This window comes from Triplophysa rosa, linkage group LG15 (genome assembly GCF_024868665.1).
Source record: "Triplophysa rosa linkage group LG15, Trosa_1v2, whole genome shotgun sequence".
NCBI lineage: Eukaryota > Metazoa > Chordata > Actinopteri > Cypriniformes > Nemacheilidae > Triplophysa > Triplophysa rosa.
Genome location: NC_079904.1, coordinates 14,274,423 through 14,285,877, shown reverse-complemented (window position 1 = coordinate 14,285,877; position 11,455 = coordinate 14,274,423). Strand labels below are relative to the sequence as shown.

The following is an 11,455-nucleotide window of genomic DNA, read 5'->3' as shown; positions in this document are numbered from 1 at the left end:
ACTGGAAGATGGAGGAATAAATACCTGTGAAAGATGGAGTGACGCCAGAGGGATGGTATATAAACAATTCAGTGAAGGAAGCCAACTATGCCGAGAGCAAAAGCCCTGACGGAGCAGACTCACACCTGTGAGCTCTCCAGAGCGCCCCTATGCACACACTGCACACTCGAGGAGAAAGAGATAGGCAACCGCTGATAAGATAAGACAAGACATTTCCCACATTTACAAGCTAAAAGGAAAACTACTGTATAAGTTTATCAGATCCTTCAGATTCTGAGCCCTTTGCCGGTCAATATATGGACAGTGATGGAGTTTTTTGAAGTGAGCAATGTGCATTGATTTCTCCCTATTCCACACTTCTTGGTTTTAGTAGTCATCATTGTTTTAAAAGCTTGCATATCAGCAAAGCATTCGATTTTAAAACACTGAGAAACACTGTTTACAAGTAATTACTAGAAAACAATGAAACTGCAGCGTGGACGTTATCCGCTTTGTGAGTGTGTATATACACAGACTCTGTGTGTGTGTTTGTGTTATGGGTGTTATTTGCTAAACTGTACGTATATCCACCTGTGAAACAATAATTACCATAATAATAGAGCTAACAAACACTGATCATTGCTTCTGAATTTTTTTACATTTATAGTGAGCAGTATAGTCAAATAGTTTAGTTTCTAAAATACACTGTTGAAATAATAAAACTGTGTGGTCTAGAGAGGTAGACAAAGATAAAAAAATTCAAGTAATGTGTATTTTTGTGTATGTGTGTGCTGAACCCTCGTCTGCCGTTGACAGTACACAAGGTTAAGACACACCCTGACCCAAAGACCTGGGAATGAAATGTTTGTTGGCAATACAAAATACTGCACAGTCATCACAGGTGATGTGCTAAAGTTGTAATCTAAATATTGTAGATTTATTTGTTGCTATAACTGATGGAAAAATTTGGACTGCATTTAATAACATTGAATAATATTGTGTGTCAATATTCAGCTATATCATTAATATAATATTTAATCACATAATAATAAAATACAATACAAATGTATAAAAATGAAAATAAAAAATTTCAGTTTGTAACCATTGCCAAAGAGAACTTCGTATTTGTGGCTGTTCATAGTAATCAGTGGAATTTTATATGGTTGACCACATGAAATGGAGTGGCATCTAGTGGTGAGGTTGCTAATTGCAACCAACGGATCACTCCACTCATCCCCCCTCCCTTTCGAATCACTACGGGGGTGCACAGAACTAAAATGACGTCACGTTTTCGCTTTGCCGAAGAAGATAACGTATTTACGGAACGCGTTCTGTAGAGCAGTTTGTCCGTTTAGGGCTACTGTAGAAACAACATGGTGAATTCCATGTAAGGGGACCTGCGGTGTATGTATAGAAATAGTTCATTTTAAGATAATAAAAACATAACGCTTCCTCATGCAAGGTTTTATACACCTCTGAACACAACAGATCCTCAAATTACACACATCACCTTATATCCAAATACAAAAACTAATACAGAAAGTACTTCTAGACCAGTGTTGTTTATGTCTTGCTAATTTGTCTATATTATGAATGATTACTGTGATTTTCCCATTCATTGACACAACAGTGGTTTATCTGATCTCTAATTTCACACACTTTATTCCATTAACGGCACGACCGTTGACAAAAGGTGGCAAGATTCTTAATACGAAATTCAAAGAGCAAGATTACATATGATTAGTTGCAACAACCTAAAAACTATCATTAGTATTAGTGAAATAAAATAGCACAATCTTCAAAGTTGGTTTGTTCTACTTGTCAGTCATTCTTAAGACTGAAGTCAGTTCCACCCTCCAGCAGAGAACATTTAAGCTGATGGTTATTCGCTGGAAGAGTTCACCTGCAGCATTTTATAACTAATTCTTATGAAGTCAAATAAGAAGGTGTAAAATTTAACACACAAGGATAAACATTACTATATCATGGGTTTTAAGAACTTAATTTCTTTAAAGACATTAGACGAATGAAGCATCTATCTATCAGCTAAAGGGACAATGAGCATTAGTCCAGTGTTGACAGGAGCTTCCTTAGTGGACTACCTCACCTTAAATGAGCATGTTTACCCTTGTGGTGTTTAAAGTTTGTGTTTATTTCCTTGTCTGTCAGAGTTGGCCATTGAACAGGTCACACACAGACTAATGCAAACATACACGTGACCCCCCCACACACACACACACACGCACACACTTACTCACAAACCACATAACATTAATACGTGACCATTCAACCCGGCATTCTCATCAAACCTCCACAGACAATCAGGAAACAAACCTACCAGTTACGATGACATCACTTCTAGGAAGATGAACTATGTTCAAACTGTGAAGCAAGTAAACCTGCTCATTTTTAAGGACAAGCATGTTTTAGGAACCCAGTGCCAAACCTCTGTCAGAAAGAATCGAAAGCTCTTGCGCCGACTCGTTTTGCTTACATTCCATCTTAAACTCACCATTACAGTCAAATCAAGAACATTTTTTTCTCCGCTTAGCATCTCATAGATAACAGCTCTGTGCGAACAAACCGAAAAATCCCCATTGTAAGACTGGTAAAACCAGACATGGGGGAGAGCCAAAGAAAGACATACAAACAGATGCACAAAGCACACAGACAAACACACACACACACATGCACGCATGCACACGCCAGCACAAATGCACACATTGCCATAGACACAGAACATCACCTTCAGAAACCTGTGTTATTATGAAAGGACACATATCCATTTTCAATTCTGTATAATCTTGCTGTTATAGCCAAGTTATCACCAATGTTGTCCATCCCTTCTCATAAAGAATAGACCCCATTGTAGCCGGGCAGGGGCAGGTGCTTAGTGGTAGCCCCCAGGCCACAGGTTTAGATGTATTAGGAACATATGGAGGGAAGGGTGGAGGTTGAAGAGGGGTTGGGATGGGTTGCTTCTGTGCAGTGGCAATACCACAAAGGATTCATTCATGGTCATAGTGTTCGACATGTGGAGATGCCAAAAGCAATGAAACAGAGAGCCGGCAGAGTTTGCGTCCATGGTTTAGAAGAACAAGGATCCACATCTTAAAATGAAGACTCGTGGTAACAATTAAAATAATGATATATTGTATCCAGGTATAACATTTTTTCACTGAAATATTATAATGGATTTGGCAGCATGCTTTGAATCATCTGCAGGTATCATAAACCCCAGGCCCAGAGAATTTGAACCAGATGAAACTTTTGACAAACCCAGCTTTTCCTTCCAAACATAAGGAATTTAAGAAAAACGATATAACTCAGTGGCCAATGAACATAGCAACTGAACCATTTCAATTGTAAAACAGCAGGCAAAACATAAATAAGATTCAATTGATGTATGTGTGTTCATTCAACTATATTCATTTGTACCTAAAAGTGAGCAAAACCTCCCTTGGACATATGTAAACACTTGAAAGTAAGTAAAGTTGAATAATTGTAAAAAGGAAAAAACGTTCTTGTTTTGATAACTAGCTGTGTATAAAAACACTTGATGTCTATGGAATGTCCTCATTTAGATACACAGTAAGTGTGTATGTGCATGTGTGTGTGCCCGTACGTGTCTGCAAATATGCTCCTATGACAATGATTGATTGTTAAAAGAGACGTATTTCATCATACCTTGATTAGAGATAACGCTCTCGTAAAGGAAAATGAGGAAAATAAACCACAAAAAGTAAATGACACCAATGAAAAAACAACCCTTTATCCCTGACACACATCCAGACCAACAATTAGCAAAATCTGCAATGACAATGATTTAGAATATTTGCTAGTACAAAATAACCTCCAAATTACCTAACAGACAATTATACACAAAAGCCTTGCCCACAACAACAGGCGTGTTCCGAATCTAAGCTGGGCAAGGTATGAAGGCAACATAGCGGACAATTTACAGCTGCAGCTCCCATGAGCCCTAGCTGTGAATACCTCAAGGTTACTCAAAGGTCGTGTGTTGATGTTCGTAAAGCGCTATAAACACAAGTTCATGACAGCTCTCCTCATTACACAGTTCATTCCTGATAGGGCTGTAGATCCCAGACTCTTTACTGCCGTAGCCGGGACACGAACCCCTATAAGCATGGCCGGTAAAAACGCTGGTACCTACGTACCACCCTCATACCAAAGAGCATGTGAATGTGCGATTGTGCACAGAGCCGCTGCCAGGTATTCTGTTTGTGCTGCGTTTAATTTTAGGGATGCAGTCACATCAAACTTCCCTCAGCTTTTGTGTGAGAGGGCCTCCTGTCAGCTGTTGCAGTTGTTGGCTCCAATACAGAACTTCAGTTTCCAGTAAACAACATGACAAACTGAGGAAAAAGGAGATGGCAGAGCGTGTCTGACAAATGCACAGACAGACAGCTGGAAGAGGCAGAGTGGAGCATTTAAGCTCCCCAAAACTTCTGCTGAACAATGGATGACTAATTAGCTTTTACAGGCTACATTTGGTTGTTGTATTATTCATATTGTGCTATTAAGGTGAAGCCTTCTGTTTAAGATGGAGAGTAATGCCAGATGTCTTTGAGCTAAGATGGTACGGACATAACATCTTATTCTGTTATTCTGGTTTCTATTAAATAGTGACTTTAAGCAATACATTGGTTCAAAGTATTCAGAAATATGTTCCATAACACACATTAACACTGACTATCCAAATGTGGTGGTGACGCAAACCAAAATGTCTATTTTATAAAACGCAACGCAACTTTATGTTGTTTGTAGTTATTACTGTGGACACATTGTTGCATGCATTCTTCTGTGATCACCTTGCGCACCTCCACGCCTGATGGACGTTCCCAGCGCAAACATTCGTCTTCAGATCTCGTTCGCTCCTCCCCGCGGAGTCCCGGCGGCGAATCAAAACGCGCTCAGGACTTGGACTCCTTTTCAACGTGGGCTATGAAGTTAACTTGTGGTGGAACGGGGACGCGAGATCTTATCCACACCACACAGCGGCCGGTTACCTGATCGCGCTTGGATGGAGGGGCGAAACCCGATCGCCTGATGTGCTGCCTGAGACCCAGAGGAGTGACTTATCAGGACGCGTTAAAAATGTCTTCTTCCTCAAGCGAGGTCATTAGTGCCGATGAGATCAAGAGGGAGAGCGCAAGGGCACTGGAGAATCGTGGGAGTGTCAAGCTGTCACTGCTGGACCCCGCGGAGTTGCCTATGGAGAATGCAACTTCAGTCTCGGCCGTCGATGCCGTCCGTTCCGAACTTTTGGACTGCGCACCGGCGTCCCTTGCCTTTTCTCCCGAACAGGTTGCGTGCGTCTGTGAAGCGCTGCTGCAGGGTGGAAATGTGGAGCGCTTAGCGAGGTTCCTCTGGTCACTGCCGCAGAGCGATCTGCTGCGGGGGAACGAGAGCATCCTTAAAGCGCAAGCGATAGTTGCTTTTCACCAAGCCCGGTATCAGGAGCTGTACTGTATTTTGGAGAACCACAGTTTCAGCCCGTCAAACCACCCTTCCCTTCAGGATATGTGGTACAAGGCGCGCTACACCGAGGCGGAGAAGGCGCGGGGCAGACCGCTGGGTGCCGTGGACAAGTATCGCTTACGCAGGAAATATCCCCTGCCTCGGACTATCTGGGACGGGGAAGAGACCGTGTACTGTTTTAAAGAGAGGTCTAGGAATGCGCTAAAGGATATGTATAAACGAAATCGATATCCCTCGCCGGCCGAAAAACGAAATCTGGCTAAAATAACAGGACTGTCTCTGACGCAGGTCAGCAACTGGTTTAAGAACAGAAGACAGAGAGATCGAAATCCGTCCGAGGCGCAGTCCAAAAGGTAGGACACACTGACAGGTTATTTTTATCCTCAATATATTGATTCTGCATTCCTGCGTTTAGGAAGCTTTTCATAGTTTAAACGTATACTGGAACGCGCGCTGATCTGGCCGTGTGCGCAAGACTGGATGAAGGACACGTTTCGCCAGTTGTTTTGAAATACGAAGCTTAAACGATGTGTAGTTTTTACGTGGAGACCGTGACGCCTTTGGTTGTGGCAACAAATACATACTTAATATACTAAATAAGTATTGAATTAAGGGGTCCAATTAATTGGATAAGTAAAACAAAGACCTGACAAACATCTTAATAGGCAAAACAGACCCTCCGTTTACCTTAGATATGATCAGCCATTACATTACCATATCCATTGTCTATGTTTGTTTCTGGATTTGAAGCCCATTGTCCCACCCCGATTATCAGCAAGAGAGATCTCCACTCAATCTCCTGACGTGTTCAAAACCCTCTTCACAGCTTGGGGCTCTCTGAAGGAGATAAGGGCAGTTCTGTATTTGCAAACTTCTTGTTTGCTTTACACACGGTCAAGCTGCGCTAGAAAATAGCTTTAAATCATCCCGCCCGGATATGTCAATATCATGCGTCGCTTTATCATAAATATTAAATTCTAAAGCAGGTAAATAAGGGACGTTTTCCCTGTGCGTCAGGACTGATGCTTCGATGTAACACTGATACCATCGCCCTGACTAAGATAAGTACTTATTATGTGAACGGAGATGCTCATGAACTCCATATGTGAGCTACGGATGAAAAAACACTAACGGCTTGTCGTGTCAATAAGATCTTTGTATAGATGACTTGGCCCTCTCTGGACGATGCACCCGCAGCTGTCATGGTCTGTAAAGAGACCCACCAAATGCCTCCAAGAGCCCTGAACCTTTTATCTCATTTTTGACCCCCGAGGGCAAGAGGTCCACTCTGGAAATGATGACTGAGATATTTACAGATTTTTTTCGTGTGAATTGTTTTTTTAGAGCAATATCTTTTTAAAAGTTACCTACTTTTAAACTTTTATAGTTGGCTATTATTGCAGTGGGCTTACATTTTTTAATAAGGATTTATTCAGTTTTATTCCAATAGTGGATTGCCACAGTAGATTAGAACCAATAGTATATATATAATAAAAATATTATTTATATATTTTTATTGTCCACTGTATTTTATTTGACATATTATAAAGTGTTTTTTTAAACAGGGCAAAAATGCCCCACTTCTTGCAGTCATGCCTTTTTGAAATGATTATGGTCATCATAAATTAGAATTTTAAATGGACAAAGAGATTAAAATGAAGTGTACACGTTGAGTGGTTTTACAAAAAAAAAACATACATTATCAACACCAAAGCTTATGAAATATGTATGTTTATATATATATATATATATATATATATATATTGTTTTGGTTTGTATTGTCTGCCTCTCAAACTACAAGGTTGGCTTAAAGGGACCCAAATATGAAAATTCTTTTATCATTTAATCACCCACATGTCATTTCAAACATGTACGACTGACTTTACTCTTCAAAACACAAAAGCTATTTTTAAGAATGTTGGTAACCAAACAACATTTCCCCCCCATTGACTTCCATTGAATGAACATACCAAACAAACCACTGAGACATTTCTCAAAATGTTTTCTTTTGTGTTCTGCATAAGAACAAATCCCTTACAGGTTTTAAATCACATGAAGGTCAATAAATGAAAAAGTTCACCCCTTAAAACCAAAGACCCCAATCATTCCATAGTTATTCAACGCAATAGATACTCAAAGATTTGATCATTTTTACAATTTCATCAAGTTTTAACGTTTTAACAAGAATGCGACCGAACTGTATTATAAACCATGTTTTTTTCTTACAGCGAGTCAGATGGCAATCACAGCACAGAAGATGAGTCCAGTAAGGGCCAGGAGGACTTGTCACCACGACCCCTGTCCAGCGGTTCTTCAAGCTCAGCCACACACGGAACAGCCCCCCCTACAGTTTACTCGGACGGAGGAACGACTGTCATTCAACAGATTGGAGATGTAAAGATGTCCTCACATGCAGCTGGAGGAATGGGTTTTAATGGTGACCTGACGAGTGTGAATGCCCACTACATCAACGGTGGAGCCTACGCTCAGTCCCATAGTAACAATGCTCTCCTGAATGGACTTGGTGCCACAGGTGGCCATTTCTTGACCTTTGATTCTCAGAGGGTCTCCCATCATAGCCAGGAGAGGCTGTTGGGAGGGTCTTCTGTGTCTTATGCTCCTTTCCCAATGGGGGTTGGTGAAACAGGCTCTGGAAAGCTGGAGACCATGCAGACTCTAGTTTCAAATGCTGAAGATGGAGTTATTTCTTCAGTGGTCTCCTTCGCTTCTCCCACCTCCACACCCTCCACTACCTCAGTAGCTCTTCATCTCAGCAGTTACAGCATGGTCAATCTCCCTGGAAGCGAAATAACCATGGGTCTTCCTCCTCTGATGCTCCCGCCATCCTCTACATCATCCACTCATGGTAAGAGGACTTTATATACAGTATAAATTACAGTATAAAAATCTTCAATTTATGATTTAACTGGGTGTAGACAGGAGTAATATTTTCCTGACACTTTTAATTCGAAATGGCAGACTTGGTCTCTCTGCGGCTCATGCATATTTCTTTGAAGATACAAAAACAAGAATGTATAAAGTAGTCAAGAGCCCTTCCAGTGAGCTCATAAGAGCCGGAGTACTGACATCATCACTTTGGAGAATACTCTGACAGAACGTTGTACGTTGTTGAGCTTGCCAAAAGCAACCACAACGCTGGATGCAAAAAAGCCGAGGTTTCGCAAGAAAGCATTGCGGGTCACGGGCAGTTGGAGTGTATTGTGGGTAAAACAGCGAGAGGCATGTGGGGGTCCAGGTCAACTGGCTCGAGGATCATACCAAATGCAGGCCTCTCAACACAATCCCCACCTCCTCTCCATGGCCCTAACCACTCACTAATGGTTCTTTCCATGAATATTTTATGGCCACATCAATAACAGCAAGGCTAGCTGTGTTCGGCTCCTCTCTCGCTCGTCTGTTTTATCCTTTAATATGCAGTTTACGAGCCACATAAAAACAAACCCACCCCTGGCTGAACTTTTGATTTAGAGGGAAAACAGTTGAGCCCAAACGATCCAGCACGAAAATGAAGATATTAAAATTGTTTAGCCCAAACCCGGTTTCCTTCTGCTTGTAATTTAAAAGGCAATCCAATAAAATATCTCTTCATAACAACACACAAAGTTTGATGTCCAGGGCCAGAAATACAAAGAAACAATAGCAATTTCCTTTTAGTGCTGTTTTTGTATATAAAGCAAAAACAAGTGTGATACGGTTACAGATCTTCACTTCCACAGTAAGCAAAAATGTCCAATTTTAAAAGTGGAGGGAAAATCTGTTGGTTTTAAGTTTCTGACCCACCTTCACAATGATCTCCATTAAGCAATGCCTGGGGGAAACTGAAGAAAACGTGAAAAATTTGGTTCTAGTTTCATAAACGTGTATAAGGGGGAGTGGGGGGCGTGGGCGCTGTGATTGTTTATCAGACATTTCTGCGAGCCTAATGGAAGAAAAGTGTCGGGCCACAAGCCAGAGGCTGTCACTGCATGAGACATGTGCCAAGAACCACATTCTAGAGTTACAAGGAAATCATAGCGAGTCCAACCGCAAACAGAAAAAGAAAAAGGTGTTTCATTTTACAGTTCACTAGAAAAGTTCAGAGGGAAAGAAAGGAAGAGAGGCACAAAGAGATATTGACAGCAAGAGCCAGAGAGAAACAAGTGAATCTCTTGGGATAGAAATGAAGGAGTCTCCTCTGGATAAACCAATCACACTTTCCTCTCTCTTAGCTCTCATTGAGCTGTTATAAGTGGACAAACTATAGCCAGCTACAAGAAAAAACAGCGCTGTGGGGGTAGAGGGTTGTTTCGTAGTCTGGTTTGGCCCAGTCAAAGTGTTTGGGGTTACCTTGAAGTCACAGCACAATATGTTCATTAGTTTATGAAGTAAACATAAATCTTCAGCATAAAGCGCAAACTAAATCCGTTGACCTTTTATCCCCGTACAGGCTCTGCTCCTTTGGGCAATGTGGTCAGCGACTCCCCCCAGCATTCGAGCCAAGCCCTGCTCTACACCCAGACCGTCAAGCAGGAGCCTCTGGATGTGACTGGAAGCTACACCTATCCTTCTGAAATCTCCCTGGACCAAGGCAGCAACCTGGGCTACACAGCCTCGCTTTTCCTTTCTTCAAATCTCGGCTCTTCTTCATCCACCGGCGGTTCTCTTGCCCCTACCGTCACAGCCACAGTCACTTCCGCCCTCTCTAGCACAGAGGTCCACCACTCCTTGAATCAAGCTGGTCGTAGCCTCCAGGAAGGCAACGGCACTCTGTCTTCAGACTACGGATCCGAAGGTATCCATCTGCATCTGTCCAACAGCCTCCAGGGCCCCGCCAGGGCAGTAGAAGGTCCGGTCAGGGTCCTTTGTGGAGATCTGGAAATGGAAGGTAAAGAGCTTGCCAAGCTGCAGACCGTACAAATGGATGATGATGGAAGTGACCTCTGACTACGAGCTTGTGCTGGACTGGTTTTGTCGCACCACGGTGTGGCATAATAACAGGGACCCTGTAAGCACAAATCCAAGTTTTGAAGCCTGATGGTGGATATACGCGGCGAAACAATGTGAACAGTGCCTTTCTGTCCCAACTTGCACTAAGAGGGATGCAGAATGTACCAGGCAATGCACTGACCTTTTGAAGATTATGTAGCTGCACTGTCTTAGCGCTCACCTCATAAAAATATAAGAATGAAAGATGGACCCGTTAAAGCACAACGCGGATGTGCTCAGAATCAAACTTAAAACTGTAGCCTCATGGTTGTTTCTTTTAACAAAATGTTGTAGAAGCACAAATGTGTTTTTGTTGTTGTTGGAATTTTTGTATTTAAATCTTTTGAGTGTGATTATACAAATGTGATAAAGGTTATTTTGTTATGTTTGATTTTGGAGGTTTTCTTTGTGATTTTAAATGTTTTTTTCAGGTATTTGATCTCGACCATTAGCGGAACTGGTCACATGTGCCTTCTATATAAAATGTCAACGTACAATGAAGCGATAACATGTAAGCTAGACAAGCAGCCATTTGTTTGCAGGAATTCATCAGAAGTAACTGAGCGTTTGTTTTTCTTTGTTTTGTGACGACGGTTTTTCAATCATTTGGATGTTTTGTTACGTCTTCGGTTTTGTTTCACATTTCCTTTTGAATTAGAAAATGCCCAACAATGAGCTCAGTGATGATCGCAGGACGTCCAGATAAATATACCAAACATAGCACTGTACATACTGCAAGAACCACAAGAAACCTTCCAACCTATGTCCTGCCTAAACCCTATTTTTCTAAACCCTTCCACCCTATTAAATATTTATATTTGTACATACTTAATGATTGATCTGTGAGTTGTCTGTCATATACACCGATGTTCTACATTAGAGTCCTCAAGTCTCATAATTCAATAAGGGAATGACATCACTTGAAATGAATCATCTCTTATTGAAAGCACCAGGTAATATGCCTTACGCTTTTAACCAAAGGCAGGTG

General features: G+C 41.5%; 1 protein-coding gene across 1 annotated transcript; it reads left to right on the top strand.

Annotated features, from left to right (window-relative positions):
* The first annotated feature begins 4,572 nt into the window (after positions 1 to 4,572).
* six4b (SIX homeobox 4b) lies at positions 4,573 to 10,858 on the top strand. Its single transcript, XM_057352901.1, has 3 exons — positions 4,573 to 5,834; positions 7,710 to 8,347; positions 9,929 to 10,858. The coding sequence occupies exons 1-3, from the start codon at positions 5,050 to 5,052 to the stop codon at positions 10,423 to 10,425; spliced, it is 1,920 nt and encodes a 639-aa protein (XP_057208884.1). The 5' UTR covers positions 4,573 to 5,049; the 3' UTR covers positions 10,426 to 10,858.
* The last annotated feature ends 597 nt before the right edge of the window (positions 10,859 to 11,455 follow it).

Bases quoted from the DNA above. Each gene is read 5' to 3' on its own strand.
- six4b (XM_057352901.1), top strand. From the start codon at position 5,050: ATGTGCTGCCTGAGACCCAGAGGAGTGACTTATCAGGACGCGTTAAAA. The intron at 5,835-7,709 runs GTAGGACACACT...TTTTTCTTACAG, and splicing joins TCCGAGGCGCAGTCCAAAAG to CGAGTCAGATGGCAATCACA. The intron at 8,348-9,928 runs GTAAGAGGACTT...ATCCCCGTACAG, and splicing joins CTCTACATCATCCACTCATG to GCTCTGCTCCTTTGGGCAAT.